General features: G+C 36.2%; 2 protein-coding genes across 4 annotated transcripts; both read right to left on the bottom strand.

The window, feature by feature from the left end:
- Positions 1-344: 344 nt before the first annotated feature.
- gramd1c (GRAM domain containing 1c) lies at positions 345-11532 on the bottom strand. 3 transcript variants are annotated; one of them, XM_058766035.1, is made up of 18 exons: positions 11234-11529; positions 10547-10648; positions 10077-10224; positions 9841-9941; positions 9599-9694; positions 9399-9479; positions 7689-7813; positions 7419-7578; positions 6844-7012; positions 6610-6747; positions 6014-6132; positions 4817-4959; positions 4608-4711; positions 3432-3602; positions 2617-2686; positions 1891-2010; positions 1715-1820; positions 345-1489 (listed from the first exon to the last, which is right to left on the bottom strand). In XM_058766035.1, the coding sequence occupies exons 1-18, from the start codon at positions 11243-11245 to the stop codon at positions 1421-1423; spliced, it is 2034 nt and encodes a 677-aa protein (XP_058622018.1). In that variant the 5' UTR covers positions 11246-11529; the 3' UTR covers positions 345-1420. The 3 variants fall into 3 exon arrangements, 2 of the variants coding, with proteins under 2 accessions (XP_058622018.1, XP_058622019.1); XM_058766036.1 differs by having other exon boundaries at positions 6853-7012; positions 11234-11527; XR_009269186.1 differs by having other exon boundaries at positions 1442-1489; positions 1715-1815; positions 11234-11532.
- A 1685-nt stretch (positions 11533-13217) lies between these two features.
- Positions 13218-20520, bottom strand: atp6v1ab (ATPase H+ transporting V1 subunit Ab). Its single transcript, XM_058765433.1, has 15 exons — positions 20365-20520; positions 18793-18885; positions 18387-18515; positions 18066-18280; positions 17543-17680; positions 17302-17453; positions 16373-16535; positions 16185-16293; positions 15971-16093; positions 15764-15878; positions 15559-15622; positions 14898-15101; positions 14717-14811; positions 14456-14627; positions 13218-13852 (listed from the first exon to the last, which is right to left on the bottom strand). Exons 2-15 carry the CDS (start codon positions 18872-18874, stop codon positions 13760-13762), a joined length of 1854 nt encoding a protein of 617 aa, XP_058621416.1. The 5' UTR covers positions 18875-18885; positions 20365-20520; the 3' UTR covers positions 13218-13759.
- Between the last annotated feature and the right edge of the window lie 753 nt (positions 20521-21273).

Here is a 21273-nt window from a genome sequence, read left to right as displayed (position 1 = left end):
CATAAAATTCAACATATTTCAAGTTATTTATAAGAAATAGAAAAAAAGTTCCTTGACAGAACGTACACGTGACAGAGAGGGCACGTCTGCAGCCTTTTAAAACCTAAAAACTTGAACTTGTTCATTTTCTGTAATTTAATTACGCACTCGTGGAACATAAACAAACACACTTTAAAGCAATTAATGTAAATGTGTACTATTCATTTATTTTAGAGACCCAGACAGTGGGAAAGGGGCATGTTGTCACCCCCAGTGGATGAATAATCATAATGTAACAATGTTGTGATATTTGATGTCGAGGTTACCAAAATAAAATCTCACCAAAAATCATAAGCTTCACAAACTGACATTGTAACGCCATGGGAATTTTATTTATAAATAGGTTCAAAAGACATTGTATTTAAAAAGAAAAGAAAAATTCAGAAGAAAATTTTCAATCTATGCAGAAAAATAGACATCTATACATATACACCCCTTACATATTTTTCTGTGAAAGAATTAAATGCTTGAGGATTACACATTCTCTTTTGATAAATTACCACATTTTTCCCATTGTAAATAATTTACATGAATGTGTTACAAATTTAATTCACAGTGACAATACAGTCCCTAAAAGTTGAACAACAAAAGTGGTATTTTAAAGAGCAAGAGTGTAAACAATTTAAAACATCACCACTCATCCTTTACAGTAAACCTCAGATATTTTATCTTCTTCACACAAACCTGTACTGTAAAATTCTGATGAACATTCAGAACTTACAAACATTTTACAATTTCAATAAGCACAATCATTTGTTATTAGTGATCCCTGCTTTAATAAGGTTTTAAGGTGTAATCATTTACAAATTCTTAGAGGTATCTTAGAACAAGATCAATATCTGAATCAAGACAAAAAGGCCACATGACTAAATGTTAGGCAGATCTTTAGAGGCAATGGGCCTGCATTGCCCCCTTCATAATTAAAGTGAAGACCCTGTGCAACTGCACTGAATCCATTACATCTCTGAGACGTTTTACTTTTATAAGGCTTCTACTATAGTCCAGAAAAAAATCTGTCCATCAAATTACAGTAGCATCCAGCAGTTGAGAACATGATTGTGTGAAGCTCTTGTGCTTCAACCTGTTACAATGTTGTTACTTTAATGTTTAACTTCAACTTCAGCTTCAAGGTCGTTAGTAAATCCAAGAGGAAACTCGCAAAACTGAGTGTACCAGTGCGAAGATCCCCTCCAAGACAAAAACAGCACTGAAAATAAAATAAAATAAAAACATCCAACCATAACAAAAAAGCCCAGAGAGACGATGAACATGGCTACAAGTGTGCCCTGGGGTGACAGTACCTATGGCAACACTCCCCAGCGAGGACAGGACTTATGGGAAGAATACCCTTGTGTTGTCAGGTCACCAAACTCAATGCCATTTAATGCTGAGAGGAGGATCTGTTGTAGACCTTAAAGTTCTGCTGAAGCACCACAAGAGAACTGCGTAGCTGTGGAGAAGAAGAAACCAGCAAAAATAAACAATCACATAAGAGACTTCTCAGCCAGACAGGATACGGTATGGAGCTACAGTTTAGACTAACAACATAAGATCAACTTTTTCTGGTCAAGAACTGCCAAATTAGACAGGAAGGACCTTCTCACTGATGTGTAATGGTGAACAACCAGAGTTTGTTTTGCATTTACATGTAATTGCATGGTGTGTTTAAAAATACCTGTTCTAGAAGGTTAATGGAGTCCTGCAGTACTGCCCTCAGTAAATGCACTTCTTCTTGACTTCTGTGTGGCATACCCTGTCTGGGGCCTAAGTCAGGTGCTAAACTATATAAAAACATGAAGTCAGTGTTGTTCATAAAAATGAACCAAATTTACAATGTGAAAGAGCCTTTACCTGGATTCTACTCTCTCCTTCATTCTGTGCTTGGTGTTTAGATACAAACGGTGAGCCACATCTTCCATGGCCCAAAGTTTAAAGAACAGCCCCAAGTTCAGAACCACCAGAACAAAAAGTCTGAGAGGCAAAACAATGTGACATGCATAAGCACATTATTATTTTAAGTCATCATTCTAAATCATCATTGTAAAAATTGTTTCACACGGAAGCCATAAGCTACACATATTTATTTTGAAAACCATGCTAAAAGGCTGCAACACTCACACAGCAGAGTTTCTATTTTTGCCACTGCGGCACACTAAACTCAGCAGAAAATATTGAGAACATGCACCGTGAACCTATTTATCAATGTAATCTTTTGCAAAATAGCAACATAAAAGTTAAATACATACAGTTAAAGTTTATGGGATTTTAAGTTCCAAACACACTATCCATTCAGTAAATCTGACTGAATCCAGATGGTTAAGTTTGCAGTCTAATTCGGTTTGGTGTAGACTATTTACCATTTAAATGTAAATGTGATCCCCTTTCTTATGCAAATCAAGAGTATTAAGTCGCAATAGGCAAATTCTAACAATCGTTTTATGATTTTAGGTTGTTATTAGAGGAAAAACTCAATGTAGTAAACAAGTTCTTTTGTCAGTGTCATAACATTAAGCTTACACACAACTTACAGTATGCATGAGGTGTGAAACAAGCTTTATAGAGTGAATGAAGTCTTACATTAAGCTCATCCCAAATACAATCGTAGTGATGTTCCATCTGTGTTGTGTGTTCTTTATATCCATGGCACCTGTAATGTAAGATGCAAATCATGCAATGCAAGTCCAATTGTTATAAGTCTAATACACAATAGCCTCTTTCACACATACAAGCTTTACTGGTTAATTACCGGTAAATTACTGTTAAGGGATCATGTGTGAACAGGACCTTTTCAAAAATACCGGTAAATTCATTCCAGCAATTTACCGGTAAGAGACATTGTAAAATGACCAGTAAATTGCTGGAATGATGCTGTGTGTGAACGCAGAATGAAGATTACTGGCATAAGCACATACAAGTTCAGAACGCAGTGACGTAAGATGTCTAGTCTAAGCCAATCACAACATTCTTACGCAGATGACACATTTACTCTGCACTGTGTATTTTGTTTTGAAATCGTGTAATGTGATGTCTTTGGGCCGAAAGCGCTGCATGAATGTGGACGTTTGACACAAAAATGACAACATCAACAAAAACAGGTCAAAGCCTAGAGGTCATTTCTGGTTAATGCTGTCTCAGTGTGAATGGCGCTTTACCAGAAAAAAGACGGAACGTCATTGCCTGTGTGAGCATCTTTGTATTTACTGGTAAAGTCGTTCCGGTAATTTTAAGGCAATTTACTGGTATTACTGTGTAAAAGGGGCTAATGTCTTGGACCACAAAATAAACATCTTATTAGTGTGAAAACAATTTCTGGTGGTTTAATCAGTATTTTGAGCCCGCTACCCAGTAGCATAGATACTGGATTAAGAGATTAAAATTATGCATATTTATACCCATGGTGCCGGCTCTCTGCTGATCTGAGTCTGTGCTGTACGGCTTCCCTGGTTTCATGTGTTCCTGTAGGGTGCGACTGTAAGTTCTTCGTCTCCTGCGCAAACCACCTGTCTTTCCAGAATCTCCGCTTCCTTGAGTCAACTCTGCCTCCTCTTCTAGCAGCTCTGCCTCTGAAATGTGCATTGTGAGGTGAAGATCATTGTAACTGCATTAATCTGTGAGACCAGAGTGGTTATTTTGAGGTCAGTGGATCGATTAGGGATCTGACTTTTGGCAGCCCTGTAGTTTAGTAATTAAATGGCCTTGCAGGCAATGGATCTAACTGATGCATTTCACCAATAGGAAACGGACACATCCATGCTGCTAATAGCCCTCCCTAGGCACTCTGATCAGGTCACTAATGTTCATTATTCTTTTGATTCCCTAATCCAACATCCCATGGCAGAGAAGCTATTAGCCAGCTTTTTTTCCAGTCGATGAGAAAAACATTGAGCACAGTCTGCAGTTCTGCTCATTTGAATTGATCTACATTAGTTTTGGGCTATAGCTTTAGATCATTATTTTGTTTTGAAGTGTTTTACACACTGTCCTGCTTTGATTTGTTTTGCAGCGAAGGATATATACAGACTCCAAGGCAATGGATTGCAGACTGGGCCACTATAAAGCAGTGCTACTTGTACTTTTATAGGTTTTTATTAATATTAATTAATATTTTGAAAGAGCTTATATTTACATTTTTGTTTTAATTTTAAAGTTTTAGTTTGGTTTTTAGTGTGTTTTTGTCTTTTTTAAATTTATTTAAGTTTTAGCTTAATTATTTTAGTACATCAAATTAATGACAAGAAAATGAGAAATGTCACCTTTGTAACTAGAAGACATAAAAAATAAACAAGTTTAAGTTGTATTTCAGTTAAAGCTTATTTTATTAACACATTTATGGTTTTAGTTTTATTCTATAAAAAACTACAATAACCCTGCAAACCCTATGAAGTGAAACAGGAAACACTTAAAAAAATTATTAGTGACAATGTAGATCTAATAGAATTTAGATATAATTAATGACATTCAGTCATGTAGAAAATGTCCATAATCTACAAACCAAGAAGTGAAATGGATAAGTGAAGAGGGAAAATAGAGGGTTAGGAAAGATAAAAAATAAATTGCATTATACCTACCAAGGTGTCTAAAGTAGTCTTCTAGGCCACTCCAGGAGTTTTTTGAGATAAAGGATTTAACAAGACCCCAGGGCTGCTTCTTGTATTTGACATCAGTGTAAATCCTGCACAGAACGATAATGAGTTCAACTATTTACTAAATGGCTCTTACATCAAAAGATGTCAGTGTCATAGTCATAATAAAAGCAGTTGTACAGGACACCGCTTACCTGAGTCTGCACTTGTGCTTTGAGTTGCGGATGATACAGTAGCGATTCTGGGTGTAGAAGTAGTCATGGTACGGTACATCATGTGTGTAGACCTCCGAATCTATCATGTAGTACTGACCCTCCCTTGACTCTTTATATAGTGTCTAAAATACACAAGAGAAATCAGAAAATATTCCACATATATGCACAGGACGAATTTACACAGCTGCACAATACAGATGTCAGGATTGCTAGATATGGTTCTGTTCAGTTTATTTAGGATTATTTAGGATTTGTCCTTTAAATTTTGGACAAAGTGACTACGTTAAATATTCAAGACTATGACTATAAACAAATATATTTGCAAATATACAAATCAAATCTTTAAAAGACACCAGACAAAGTATATAGCCTATTTTATATTAGCAATTTTTACAGGCATTAATCAAGGCTATATTGACTTTGGTCACGTGTCCATATAGATATTATGCAATGTTATTTAATCCTGTGCGCTGCTGTATGTACAAGACAATTTGAGAGTCAATCCTACACATTCATTGTATGAATGTGGACATAGTCATCAGACAGGTCATTACTGCGTAAAACATGATTATTTCATCTAACTGATTACATCAACTTTAAAATGCAATTAGCACAATCAGTCATTTTATTGTTAAACAATAATTGTTGCATAATATAAATGGAAACAAAAGCTGTCTAGTGTCTAATTAATGGTCTCACACAAACACAACAGCGGTTACATGTTTTTAAATTATTCTATGCATCACAGACTAAGAGCTGAAAGGCCACAATGTATATTAAGTTCAGTTTAAATGGGTCTGGCAAACTATTATATTGTTTCATGGATTTAATTTCACACAAAAACAGCTGACAAACCACAGTCGAGTAACCTAGGCATAGCGATTTGTCAGATTCGCAAGATAAAAGTGGCAACAACAGGTGCTAATATTACAAAAATGATCAAAGGTCCCATCATTACTCAGAATTCGCAGAAACTTGTGATCCACAACCACAGCTCCTTCCTGCTAACTATGTCTCTAAATATAAATGTGATAACCAAATACTGCACATTAACTGACAGTGCAAACAACAAAACACAACCTTTTCATGAGGCTATACAACAATTTTAACAATTTGTTTAACACACAAATCAGCTAGCTAGATTTTGAAACAAAGCCATGGAGTTGCGACTCTAACCTGGGTTTCTGTAGCAGTGGAGAACTTGCCAGCCAGGGGGTTAGTAATGGTGATGGTGTAGTTCAAAGTCCTTTTCATACCGCCAGAGGCCTCCTTTTGCCAAGAGGTAGAGCTTGCACCTGTCAGGTAATACACATTTGTTACTATAAACAGAATGGCAAAGCAATAAAATGTAAAAATCAATGTTGATATTTTTAACTAAAACTAAAATACCTATAAAACATTGTTTTGGTAAGTGAAATAACGCTGATATAAATAAATAAATGAAAAACAAAGTTAGAAATGTTGCCTTGGAAATGTAACAAAGTAAATAAATATAAATAAAAGCTAAATATAAATATAAAAATGATAAAACCACAAATGTTAAAATAAAAATAAATTTTAATAAATACTACAATAGCTCATAAATAATACAAACAAAACAAATTGCTAAAATATGACAATATTTCTGGAGGACCAAAGTCTACTATATGCTGAAACGAAAACTTTTTTACCACTATTTTTTACTATTTTTACCAATCACATCTATATAGGAATCGGACTGATTACTAAAGTAGATCATTAGTAAGAGAGGTAAAAGTTTAAGAGAAACACACCTATAATCTTCCTGATATCCATAAACCTCCGCATGAAACTTGAATCGGTGAAAAGCAGGTCAAACATCTTCTCAGCACTGATGTGAAAGACCCGGTTCACAAACAGCCTTCCCTGAGACACTGTCTCACGTTCTTCCACTACAAGAAATCAATAATGATGTAAACAAAATGCATCAACACAGCCATGGAATGAGGCACAGATACGCAGACAGACAGACACACAGACACACTCACACATCTCACCCTCCTCCTGGCTGTCGGATCTGCTGTTATCCGTGAGCTGGTCTTCATTGGCATTTAGATCCAGAGAGAGAGAGGAGCGTTTAGACACTCGTTCAGACCCTGAGCGGTTTAATGATAGATTTGGACTGCGCTGATGGGACGGGGTACTAAGAGTGTCATCCTGTTGAGAGTTTAATACAAGTTCAAAACCTTAAACTCTATTTTAAAGACATTGTTCTTTTCTTTCTTTATAAGCAAAACAAATGCAAAAAGATTAGACGGGTTGACTATTGATATATTTAATACTGACAATATATTCACAGTGGTTTTGCTGCATATTTTTAATAACAATATTTAATGAAATGTACATGAAATAAATAAAATAATTATATATTAAATGTTCATAAAAAATCTAAAATGTTTCTGGTAAAATCTTAAACAAGTTCTCAAGTAAAATTGTCACCTACTTTATAATTTAAAGACTGAAATGTATTGAGAATTTTGCCCACTGTATCACCCTACCAGTCATTAGACAAACAATTTTAGCAAAAATCCATCTGCCAAGGAAAGTATATTTGTCAACGTACCCCTCCATTTGCTGAGAGCATGCTTTGCAGTCCAACTGAAGACTGTGTGTCATCTCCCTGTGGTGTGGTGGCCTCATAAGAATTCAGCTCCCCTTGGGGAAGACGAAGCGACGTGGGCCTTTCTGGCCTCCCGGTGTAATCCTCTCCACGCATATTCAGACTGCAACAAAGAGATGGGACCTAAAAACCAAGTAACTGATATCTCAGTTGTCCAAACAGGTGCTGACATGTGAAGATGTGACTGGGTGTGTGTGCACGCATGTAGTCAACCTGGGCACGGTAGGTGTGACGGTATCTACTGATGTTTGAAAGCTTTCCATTTCATCATGACTCAATCCTAAGTCGTTGCCATAATGCTGCTTAACCATCTGCAACAGCTCCAACTTGGTTAGTTTCTGCAAGACAGGAAAGTTGCATTGAGCAATGTACACTCACATGTTTCCGCCCCACCCGTTGGCATGTTTACTTCAATCTGACAAAAATAAAACAAAACAAAAAAAATTAGCTGAAGCCTCAAGTTCCTGTACTGATATTCATCTAAACCTGGAGATAAAACAGCCCTAACCTGCTCCAAACCTCACTGACCAAAACAAATCTGTTGGAAGGCAAATGACAAGCACCACTGACTTTATTTGGCACAAAATATTAGTAATAATCAACCCTAAAATGAATAACCAAATACTATTATATAAATAAGTACTATATAGTACCGCAGTTTTCTTCAATTATATTTACGTCTGCAGAACCATAAATTACAATGGAATAAAAATGAAAAGTCAGGAAAAATGCCACTGTACTGCACTTTAGACGGATACTGGCATTTTTCCTGACTTTTCATTTTTATTCCATTGTAATTTATGGTTCTGCAGACGTAAATATAATTGAAGAAAACTGCGGTTACCATGGAAATAAGGCGTAGTAGAGACATTACAGCGACACACACCGTAAATGTAAATAGACCGTATCAGCGGACATAGGCAAGAGTTACTCGACAAAAAGTGACTAAAAAACGCCAATAAAGCCATATGGAAAAAGAATTTCAAGTATAAAGTTCACACACATTCGCGTCGTGTTAAAAAAGCGGCCAAACAATCACAACGAAATGCAAAACATTGTTTCAAGGCCGTCTGACAGACACATTTACAAAACAAACTAAAGCGAAAACATTTGATGGTTTCATAAAGCTCTCAAATTTCCCCACCTACTCATAATTACATAACATGTTTAAAGAAGTAGCACAGTAATATATTCGAAATTACACGCAACATTATACGGTGGGTAAAGTGTCTCCGTCTGGTCACCTACCTGCTGGACGCCAGTAACCTGTCTGCTTTAGCGAGCGACTCGTGCTGAGATCAGGAAGCCATGACTAGCTACAACCGCGCCGCCTAGTGGTGGGTTATTCATTGCCTTTAACAGCATATCTGCTTTATCATATCTCGATAAATATATAATTTTCCTGTTATTTCAGCTCTGCAGTTCCGCGTTTGTGTAAGGAAAGAGTCAGTATTTTCTCTTTTCAGATGAAGAAAACCACGCCTCAGTGGGGTCCATGAACTATATACATTCATTTGCTGCCTTGTCAAGAGTACCCTACAGGTTTAGGTTGTTTACACTTACACTGACCTTAGGCCTATAGGGTATTATTCTGTCTGTTTTCCTCACATGGTACTAATATGCCACATTAGTAATCACCCTAGGCTCAAATACAAAGCTAGTTTGTGTTGGCAATGGAGACTGACTAAATAGGCCTACTGTAAAATTGATAGAGGGGTTCTTGATAATATGCTGTTTGCTTCTGACATCCCTGTTCCAATTACATATCTATTTCAGATCATATTTCATAATAGCCTGTTGTAGAGTAGAAATGTACAGTGTTGCACAACCGCAGGTAGAAGATGTAAACATGTAAAGAATAATTAAATAATCTGTCATGTGGAAACACGTTTGAACGCTAGTGGTTAGAAAGAAAGAAATCACCTTCTCCATTAGAACATTCTGCCAAAGCCGAAACATGCCAAGGTAACTTTTCTCCCTTGCTGAAAATGAGCTGAAGAACAACTGCGGAAAATCACAAAATATATATTTTTATATTTAAAAAAAAGAAGAGAAAAATCATTTATCCTATGTATCTTCATAAATAAGAAAAAAAACAGGAATGTAAAACCTCTGAATTTCACCTTTTCTGAATTAGTACTGATCTGAACAGCATTTGGTATCCATTTCGCTGTCTTCTCACGTGAAATTGAGATGATATCCTGCATATTTACTGTGATCTAAGATAAAGTTAGTTTATTGTCATTTTTCACAAAGCAGAGTGATGGAATCTATAAAAGAAATTGTATCTTAGCTATGCTCAAATAGCATCACTTAAGAGGTACAGTGATTATGTAATATACTGTAATCTTTCTGTGAAACTCACTTTTGTACCACGAAAAACCTGACTGTAAAAACATAAACAATTCTCTGTAAGGTAGATGCGTCCTTGTAACAAGATATCCTTTTGGAGAGCACAGGTGTAGTCTAGGAAAAAGAAGGATCATTCAAACAACATCTAATATACAAATATTGTGGCTCTGCCAACAAACATTTTCAGTAGAGTATTTTTACATTGTTTATTTGTTTTTTTATCTCTCTGTCTCCCTCTATGAGTCTCACCTGCAATTACTTTCTCAGACTCAGGCACCTCTTTGAATAACCTCCGAAACTCTTCACTCCTCTGTTTATAACTAGTGTAAAGCAATGTTTCAGGTGACTGAGGTGCTGGTGCGCACTGCCCACTGACTTCCAGGCCCTGTGAGGTAGCCTACAATCACAGCAATACATTAAAAAACAAATTAATTTGTGAAATAATGTTTGTGAATCTGAAACAATAAAAGCTGCATGCTCCCACAACACGTTTCACATGCCCAAGGGCTTACTAATATCTCACGATATTAAGTAATCAATTCCATTTGTGTAATCTCATCATGATACAGTGTCTGTAATCTTTTGCAGGACAAAGTACAGCAAACTGTACAATATCATTCTGCTAAAGATCATATCTATAAATAGAAGTTAATACAGTACTGCCATGTGACTTCTACAAATCTAATCTTAATAAAAGCATGCAGCATATTCATTCTCACCTCTTGTTCTTCTAAGCTCCATTTGCCTTCCCCAGATTTATTGTTGTCCTGTGTGAGTTCATTGGCTGTCACTTGTTTGGGTGTTTGGGTCATGTCTTTCCCCTGGTGAAGTAAAACAGTGGCTTCTATATCAATTTGTTAAAGGTAATGAATGTTTTTCACATAGCACATTTTAAATAAGTTAGACTGATCTACCGACTATTAACGAAACCAATAAGCTCACTAAACTTATTTTATTTGACCGTGCCACAAATATTTTAGAACTTCTTTCTGCAAATTAAAACAAAACATGATGTTGGGAGAAAAAAAACTTTGTTTTGCAGAATTCTAAACTCTCTCTCTCTCTCTCTCTCTTAAAAATAAATAAATAAGTTTAAAAAGCTTTTTCTATTTTCTCAGCGATGCCAATAAAATCCAATTCAGGTTCCCCAAAGAACTTTTAAATGAACCATCTGAACCATTTTTCTTATTGTAAGTAACATTTTAATTATCTAAATAACTTTTTTTCCAGAACCTTTTATAAAATTGAATGTTCTTCATTTTATCACTGAATCACAGATGCTAATAAAGAACATTGGCAGAAACAAGAATAGGCTATTAAGAGAGAAAAAACATAGCAAAGACTAAGTATGAAGGAAAGACTTATCAAAGGCTTATTTTCATATAGCCTACCTACAAAATACATACCTGAGAAGGCATTCCGTAATTCCTGTTTATGTGGGATCCAGGCGTTTACAAATTGGGGTTGTGAGAAGGTTATCATGGACTTCAATCGTCGCAGATATTCCAAATGCCCATAAACCTCCGACAGCAGTGATTAGTGTCGTTGGCGTGCTGCGGTGTTGTCTGTCTCAGTTGTTGCGACTGTCCTACACACACCTGGCAACAGGTGTACAGTCAGAATCTAGCAGCTCATGAAGCAACGTGCCATTCGCCGCTGAGAACAAACACACTTTGTATTTGCATTTTTTACGTATGACATCAAGGAGCCTCCTTCAGGTTTTTTCTTCTTCTTCTTCTTTTTAAATCTAAACTACGTAGGCTACACTGAAAAAAAAAATGATTCATTGAATTTACTAATTATTTTTAAGGTAAGTAGTGGTTGCAATCAATTTATTTTAGCTACATTTAAATAAACAAATTTTAGTTGACTAACATTCAACATATATTTTTTAATTAAATGGAGCTAAAATAAATTGTTTGCGACCACTTACCTTAAAAAAAAGTAGTATAATTTTTTTTCAACGCTTATATTTTATTAAAAATTAAGTTGACAAAATATTTAATTTTAGACATTTATATTAATATTATTATTAATTTATTGTAGATATTTTATTAATTACATACTTAATTAAATAAATACTATTATATCTTTTTACTAATAAAGTAGGCTTTAGGCCTACTGTTTATAAATATAAACATTTCGGAATTTTCATAAGTTTGCAAACAAATCGCGTTCAACTGAGGTAAGCATATCAACTGCAGACCCCTCGTAATTTCGATTTTTAAAATTAGTTTGACATAATGGAAATTGTAGTGATGTATTAAACAAACATGATGTGTTCTAACCTTTTATAGCGCTCTTGCACCCGTTCAGTCAGAGAACGTTTATTAAAAGACCCAAGAATCTTAAAAGACTGCATTATATTGCATTATTATGAGGTTCTGACACTTAAGGTCATATCGGTTTAAGGCTAGATTTATCTATGGAATTATGGCATATGATGTGTAATAAGATAAAGTCAAACAACCTAATCATAGACACAAGTTGGTTATGACAGTTTATGCAACACATGGAGATAAGAATAAGTGTTAGAACTGTATAGACAAGAAACCAGGGCAGGGAACTAGAGTAGCCACATTCCAGTTTGAAGATGGGAAAATGCAGTAAGACCAGTTAAACAAACTGACATCATTCATATGCACACATACTTAGGTAAATAGATTGCATTTAAATGCAGACACTTCTGCATGAACATGATAATCCACCTCTGAGAACAAACCAAACTTAAAGGGGAAGAAATGGAAGAAAGGTGTAATACCGCCCTAAAAAAAGTGTTTGGATGAATAGTACAGACGCAGGTAGATACTAAATCAGAGACATTCCTATCTTAATAGCTACATTTGTAATCTAGATGTTAAAATGGATTTAAGTTTATGACAAAACAGTTTTTTACCCCATAAATATGGGGAATAATTATTCGCTTTTATGATATGCCATTTTACATGCCAGCTCATATGATATTGGTAAGAAGTGCATAGTTCTTGGCTGCACAATGACTTGCACAAAGCTAGAAATGCTTGAGGAACTGGATTATACAGAGTGATGAAAAGGTTGTAAACACACCACCACCCAATTTATTTTTAAAGCACTGTTTACACAGTACATACCTCAAAACAGGTGTAAAACGATGAGCACATGACTAAGAAAAGTTAACATCTTCATTTGGAGTAATAGAAGATATTTTGAAAGTAGGGCATCATTTCCACATATTTCATATTAATAGCCATGCTAATCTTGCTTGCTCAAATTTTATCTGAAAAGGATCAAACATTTATGCCATCAAAGATGGAATATATATTTGGTTAAAACAAACTACTAAAAGCATTTTGCTTAAAAATGCAGGACCCCAAAACACATCCACTTAAATACTGGTATTCACAATACATGTAAATTCATCAATATTTATTTTTTTTTTTTCCAGGACTCATGTGAGCAATGAAGAGGAAGTGTCCTCAAAGAAATATACAAGACGATACTGCAATAAACATCCATACCAAAAACAACAAGAAATATGTTGGCAACCATTGAAACTGTAAATATTCCAGCAGTAAATATAGTGAATCTCTGAAGTCATGTCTTCCAGTCTTCTGTACAGATAAAAATAGAACAATAATTACATCAAGTTATTTAATAACATCTATAGAGAGGATGATCTGTAAAATATAAACTGGAGCAGAGCAGAGGCTTTGTAGAGGATCATACAGATTGCACATATACACAAATGCACGCACGCACACATACACACACAAACAAAGGTATTTTGAGACACCTCAAGAACACTAGAGCATCTAGAACACCACAAGATGCACAAAAAGCAGTGTAATGTATTAGACAGCAATAAGACGAACGAAAAGGACATTGAGTGTGTGCGTATGGGGGATGTGGGGTTCTGCTGCCCTGCCCTGAGAATGATGGCTAAGGACAGACTCTTAGTCTTCCAGTGTTCGGAAGGAGTTCTGCATGTCTTCATGGAGCTGAGCGTAATCAGCTTTGATCTTCTCCTCGCCCTCTTTTACTGGGTCCTGAAATACAGTTACAGACATTGAAAGACATTTTTGAAATAAGATTAAATACTCAATTTTCAGTTAAAGGCATCTCATTATTGAATTCAGAGATGTCATTGTCTAGCTCAGTTTAGTTTAAATAGTGTCTGTGCAATCAAATCGGCGATAATCGCTAGAAATTAAGTGTCCCCAACTGAGCAAGCCAGAGGCGACAGCGGCAAGGAACCAAAACTCCCAAGGAAACCAAACAGAATGGAGAAAAAAAAACCTTGGGAGAAACCAGGCTCAGTCGGGGGAGAACTGGCCATTAGATAAGATAGATAAGATTAAACTGCACTGTTTAGCTTGTTCACAAGACTTGAATGATCACTATGAAAGAGGAACCAAGCTATTGGCAAACCAAGATAATGGAAGTCATAATAAATCAAGTGGTAGAGCAGTGGACACTAGTTGGGAACCTCAGCAAACTTCCAAAAGGGCTGCAAGTTTACTTAATTATGTCAAATAATGTGTTAAAATAATTTTATTAAAGTGGCTTGGAGTCTACTGGTTTAGACATAATCAAGGCATGATTCATTTTATCATGTGAGACTAAACACAAACAATGTTTACATCCTGTACCTTGAATTTCATGGAACTGATCCTGTAGAGAATTTCTCCCATGTGTTCCCGGATCATGGCCCAGGTGATCTTATTGTCACTCTGTGCAGTGGTCTCTACGGCATGACGTGCCATATCATAGAACGCAATCATGTTGGACAAGATACCCACTGTCTTATAGAATGGACAAAACCTGAAAATGAGAAATTGAGAATTTCAGATCCATACCGTCACATGTCATTTGACAAAGCAGTTGATCCTCAGTATCAATCAGTTCAATACCTGTCATAAGGCGTGTATCCATTTTGCTGCAGGAAATCATCTTTGATTAATTTGGCAACTTCCAGCGTGATCTTATCTGTTTCAGCCAAAGATGCCTAAAAAATAAATGTGTTTTACCTGTAATAATACCACAAAAAGTGATGTATACAAACAGTAAACATGCATGAACCCACAAACCCACCTTCCCCACAAGCTGCACAATCTCAGCCAAGTCTTCCTCTTCCTGCAGGATCTCTTTGGCTTTGGTACGCAGTGGCACAAATTCAGGGAAGTGCTTGTCGTAGTACTCGTCCAGTGCTCGTGTGTACTTGCTGTAACTGATGAGCCAGTTCACTGAAGGAAAGTGCTTTCTCTGAGCCAGCTTTTTATCCAGACCCCAAAACACCTGGAAGTGAGAAAGAATGGAAGGATTACAATAACAAAAAAGGACTGTTTATTTCTGCAAGAAGAACAAATAATGTTATTCTGCTATGAGCCAGTGTGTTAAAGGGATAGTTCACCCAAAAATGACAATTCTGTCATCGTTTCCTCACCCTCAAGTAGTTCCAAACCTGTATGAATTTCTTTGTTCTTCCGAACACAAAGGAAGATATTTTGAAGAAAGTTTGTAACCAGGCTGTTTTGGGGCACCATTGACTTCCATAGTAGGAAAAGAAATATACTATGGAAGCCAATGGTGCCCCAGAACTGCTCTGTTTCCCACATTCTTCAGAATATCTTCCTTTTTGTGTTCAGCAGAACAAAGACATTCATACAGGTTTGGAACTACTTGAGGACGAGTAAATGATGACAGAAACACACTATCCCTTTAAGACTGCTGTGTGAAGGAAATCTACACTTACTTGTACAATACCAAGAGTAGCAGATGTCACAGGATCTGAGAAATCACCACCAGGGGGAGACACACTGCAATTAAAACAAAAAAGCTTCAGTGAGCCTGCAGACAACGCAGTGACAACAGCAGTCGTAAATAATAAATCAAAACTTTACAAAAGCAAATGATCGAGTCTGAAAAAGCATTTAAACAAGTCCAACAGATATACTTACGCTCCCACAATGCTCACACTGCCCTCTCTCTCTGGGTTGCCAAGACATTTAACTCGACCAGCACGCTCATAAAATGAAGCCAGACGTGCTCCGAGATAGGCAGGATAACCGCTATCTGTGGACACAAGCACACCAGCACAAATGTAGTTTATAATTTGTACTTTATAATATTTGCTGTCATGACTGAGATGGTCACGGCACACATACCAGCAGGCATCTCAGCCAGACGACCGGAGATCTCCCTCAGAGCTTCTGCCCATCGAGAGGTGGAGTCAGCCATCATGCTCACATTGTAGCCCATGTCCCTGAAATACTCAGACAGCGTGATTCCTGGATGGAATAAACACCCATTAATGATGACAACACAGCTTGCTGGGTTTTAAAGTGCACACATTATTTTTGTATCAAATGTTGAATAAACCTGTGTAAATGGAAGCTTCTCTGGCAGCCACAGGCATGTTGGATGTGTTAGCAACCAAGGCTGTTCTCTTCATGATGCTCTCCACTTTCCCATCCACCTCCATGGTCAGCTATAGGGCAAGAGAAGTATCAATCACTGTACCATCTATTATTTTTGCTGTTTGCTGTTACAATGACAGTGCTGTTCACCTCAGGGAAGTCTCGGAGTACTTCAGACATCTCGTTACCACGCTCTCCACAGCCGACGTAGACGATGACATCACTGTTGGAGTACTTAGACAGGGACTGAGAGATCACAGTTTTACCACATCCGAAGGCACCAGGGATGGCTGTGGTCCCTCCCTGCACACACCTGTTTAATCAAACAGTGAAAGTCGAAAGATCTGTTAAACTACCAAACATTTACACTACTGTTCAAAGGCTTGGGATTTTTTAAAGCAATTAATACTTTTATTCAGCAATGATGCATTAAACAGATCAAAAGTGACAGTACAGACACTTAAAATATTACAAAATGTATCAAGGTTTCCTCAAATATATTAAATAGAATAAATGGTTTCAACATTGATAACAATAAATATTTTTTAAGCAGCATATTAGTATGATTTCTGAAGGATCATGTGACACTGAAGACTGGAGTAATGTGGCTGAAAATAAATTGAAAATAGAAAACTGTTGTATTTTGATCAAAGGGTTGTAATATTTCACAATACTACTGTTTTTGATCACATAAATGCAGCCTTGGGGAGTACAGGAGACTTATTTTAAAAACACTAACAAATGACCCCAAACATTTGAATGGTTGTGTATATCTGTGTATCTCTGCAATGTTTAAAACATCCACTTTCACAATACTACTACTGTAAATTTTTTCCCTATAATTATTTATTCACTACCATTTCTGTTGGTTGATGTTTAGGAAAAGTGCTATATTATTATAAAAAAATCCTTTGGGGAAAATAAAGCTTTAGAAATACATGATTTGTCCATTGTTTCATCTGAGAATTGTGACTATTATTCTGAAAAAATACGGTTAAAAATCACGTTTTTTTTTTTTTTTAATGGAAAACCTATATTATTTAATTTCCTATGGAATCATTTCACACAGCGTGACTCACGGAAAGAGGGCGTCCAGTACCCGCTGACCAGTCAGCAGAGGGTGATTTGCAGGAAGTTTCTCGGTGACTGGCCGGACCTGACGCACTGGCCACACTTGAACCATTGTGTACTTCTCTTTTACCCCCTCAAACTCCAACTCCAACACCACATCCTGACAAACACACATTCACATTGACTTCTGTGTCAAAGTTACTGTCATTTAAATTTTTTGGAAAAAGATGTAGATTTTATTAGCCTCACCGAGACATCATAGTTTCCTGGTGGTGCTACGTATGTGACAGTTCCTCTGCTTTTTGGTGGTAACATTATTTTGTGTTTAATAAGAGAGTTTTCAAGCACCATACCATAGATATCACCTCCAGTGACGTGACTGCCAACCTGGACACAGAAACAACAGCTTAAAAATCATTCAATCATCTGATTAATCACCTGACACCACTGGCGTTCCTTTAAAAGAGGTTCTATATTTGGGATATATGCAGAGCTGTAGGTGCTACACACAGCCAGGAACAGCACAAACTGTCATGTTTCTAAGATTTTATAGTACAATGATCTTTTTAAATCGCAATAGATTACAAAAAATGTTGATATACTCATGATATGACCCCTTAAAGCTACTAAGTAATTTGCCTTCTTGGAACCTGAAAGGATGTTAAATCATAACCAAAAAAAGATAAAAATCACATTTGTCATAACCAAAACTAAACTTGTCAAACACCAATAATTCAGTATCTTAACTCCTAACAACTAATTTTTCACTTACTCGCACGCTCCTGGATGGAGTGAACTCCCATTTCAGATCACGGTTAAGGGCACCAATGTTGACTCCTCTAGGAATGTAGATGCTTTGGGTGAGGTCATTGATGTCTTTGAGGGGACGTTGAATACCATCAAAGATGGAGCCCATGATTCCTGGTCCTAACTCCACAGAGAGGGGCTTCCCTGTGCGCAGGACAGGGTCACCAACCGACACACCAGCTGATGAAAGCTCAGGAAAACTACAATACTATTTGACAGATTCTACGCATTGTGTACAACATAAACAACAGGAAGTATCTCCTGTACTAAGGTAAGAATAGGATACATGTCTCTTCATAGACCTGAATGGTGGCCATGTCACCCTCCAGTCTAATGATCTCTCCCACAAGCTCACTGTGGCCCACTCGCACCAGCTCGTACATGGCAGCTCCTGCCATACTGGTGGCCGTCACCACTATAACACAGTTAGTGAGTCAGTAAAGTTATCATCAAAAATTACTTGTGAACAGTTAAAGTTTAACAATATACACTATATAATATATATATATATATATATATATATATATATATATATATAAAAAGTATAAAAATCTCTGGTGGCATAATGATAAAACAAAAACATAAAAAAACATAAATCAAAACATAAAATAAAAATCTAAAGCTCTGGTGACAACATAATTAAAAAAAAAATAAAATAAAATAAAAACTATGACATCTGAATTCCTACTAACCAGGTCCAGATACGCCATGCACATATCCGAATTGTCCCTCCTGCTCCTCATCTCGGATCTTGGGAAGCTTGGAGAAGTCCATTCTGAATGTGTCTGATACAAAATAAAGTAAAAAAATAAAATAAAATAAAACTTACTTTCTATACTTATTTCTACACTTCTGAACATTCTGCTCACTTACACAAGCTGCTTATTATTGTGATTCATTTATATATTAATATAGATTAAATATATTTAAAAATGAATAAATGTGTTTAATGTACTATTTTTCAGTTATCTTGTTACCTTTTATATGTTTATTTCAGAATGATCTGCAGTAGTAACAATGGCAATTTCCAGGACAGGAGATTGTCTATTGTGTAAAAAGCCCGTTTATATTTATACAACATTTATATGTAGGACAAACATGGAACACAGTCACATGACCAAGGGCACATGACACTGACTGTAAAACAGAAACCATGTGAGGAAGTTGGGAAAACAGACAGTTGAGCAAATCTGGAAAAACTATGTTTTGTAGTGGCAATTTATGACAGAACAAATGCTTTTTATTTGACAACCAGCCAACTAAACACCCCAAATGTTCTGTAAAAACCATGCATGACACTGACAAAAAAAAAAAAAAAAAAAAGTCATATTTTTTTATATTCCTCGAGAACCACAAGAGGAACCACAATTTATACTGCTTATAAGTAACTTACAGGTTTTTGTGAATTTATAATCACATGATGCTCCTATGACATCCGTGTTTACTGGGGACAAATGGTCCAATTGGTATGAAATATGTTCAAATCAGACTTTTGAAAACAGGTGAAAAACTGAGTTCTGTCATTACAGAACAAAACTGTACAGACATGTGGCCTGCAGAACCTAGTATGCTGTTGTTAATTGGAAAACAGCAGGCAACGGTTGTGTGTCAAAACCTAGTAAGCTGCCTACTTACATATAACCTAATTGGGCATCAAATTTTACAGTGCCCAAATAAAATCATCTCTACAGAGACAAAGATGAGAGGATTAAATAATAAGGATATTAAATATGTATTCTCCAGAGACCAGATGTATTCAAAGATCGTTTAATGCTTGTATCTGTTATGTGCACTGGATATCGAGCTGCGAAGAGATGCTGCTGCATGATCACATGATCACGATGCTGCTGATAGAATTTGACCTTTGCTGAAAATCTAAGGTAATTTTGACTCCCATTAATTAAAGCGAGTAAAGTGATTCGTGAACACTTGAAATGATTATATAGATAATATACTGAAATTCTCCAGCAATCTGTTTAGCATCCAAGTGGGTTGTTATTCTCAGTGTTGCAGGGAAAATAACGTAACGTTAACGAGCTGCATGCAGAGGCCAAGCGAGCAATGATTCAGCGACACAACACACAATGTACATCAGTAAAATTAGCTGTTATATGATTATATGATAAGAAAAAATTACAAAGAGAATCTGAGAAAATCATATTTTCTGTTTGATTAACCTAACAAGTACACTTCTGCAATACAGTGGTCTCAGCTTGAAAAAAAAAAAAAAACTATATGATTATCATTTCAAAATGTGTAAATACCTCAGATAATGAGACAGTCCTGTGTCCAGATGCTTTGGTGAGAGACGTGAGGAACGAGAGAAGTCAGCTGACTTCATTCAGTGGAGAGCTGTCGTCAGAGCACGTTCTCCCTCTGCAGCGTGAACAGCGTGTGCAGAAAACTCTCTACCGCCCCTACTGTGTGAAGAACATAGTGTTACTTCTGTGATTTATCGTTGCTTTGTACTGTACATGGTTCTCTAGTCTAGTGTCTGGGCTACCCCGAGATAGATAGCAATTATAAAGGTTCATGGTAAAAAAAAAAATAAAAATCTTTCTTCTTCACACTTAAATATTTTCGTTTCTACAGGCTGAGAACTGGTCAAAATCTCCACTTAAAACATGTTGATGATTATGAAGTTAACTCATGTTCATTTATTACAGTGGTCCCCAAAAGTGCACGTTTTGTATGTTTGTCAGACCTGACACAGGTCTTCAGCTTATTTAGAGACTCCAAGACAAGATATGTGACCCTGGACGACAAAACCAGTCTTAAGTGTCAATTTTTCGAAATTGAGATTTATACATCATCTGAAAGCTGAATAAATAAGCTTTCCGTTGATGCATGGTCTGTTAGGATCGGACAATATTTGGCTGAGATACAACTATTTGAAAATCTGGAATCTGAGGGTGCAAAAAAAATCGAAATATTGAGAAAAAACGCCTTTAAAGTTGTCCAAATTAAGTTCTTAGCAATGCATATCACTAATCAAAAATTAAGTTTTGATACATTTAAAGTAAGACATTTACAAAATATCTTTATGGAACATGATCTTTACTCAATATAATGATTTTTGGCATAAAAGAAAAATTTATAATTTTGACCCATATACAGTGTATTTTTGGCTATTGCTACAAGTATACCCCAGCGACTTAAGATTGCTTTTGTGG

Source organism: Onychostoma macrolepis, chromosome 24 (genome assembly GCF_012432095.1).
Source record: "Onychostoma macrolepis isolate SWU-2019 chromosome 24, ASM1243209v1, whole genome shotgun sequence".
Lineage (NCBI taxonomy): Eukaryota > Metazoa > Chordata > Actinopteri > Cypriniformes > Cyprinidae > Onychostoma > Onychostoma macrolepis.
This window is presented reverse-complemented; position numbering and strand designations above follow the sequence as displayed.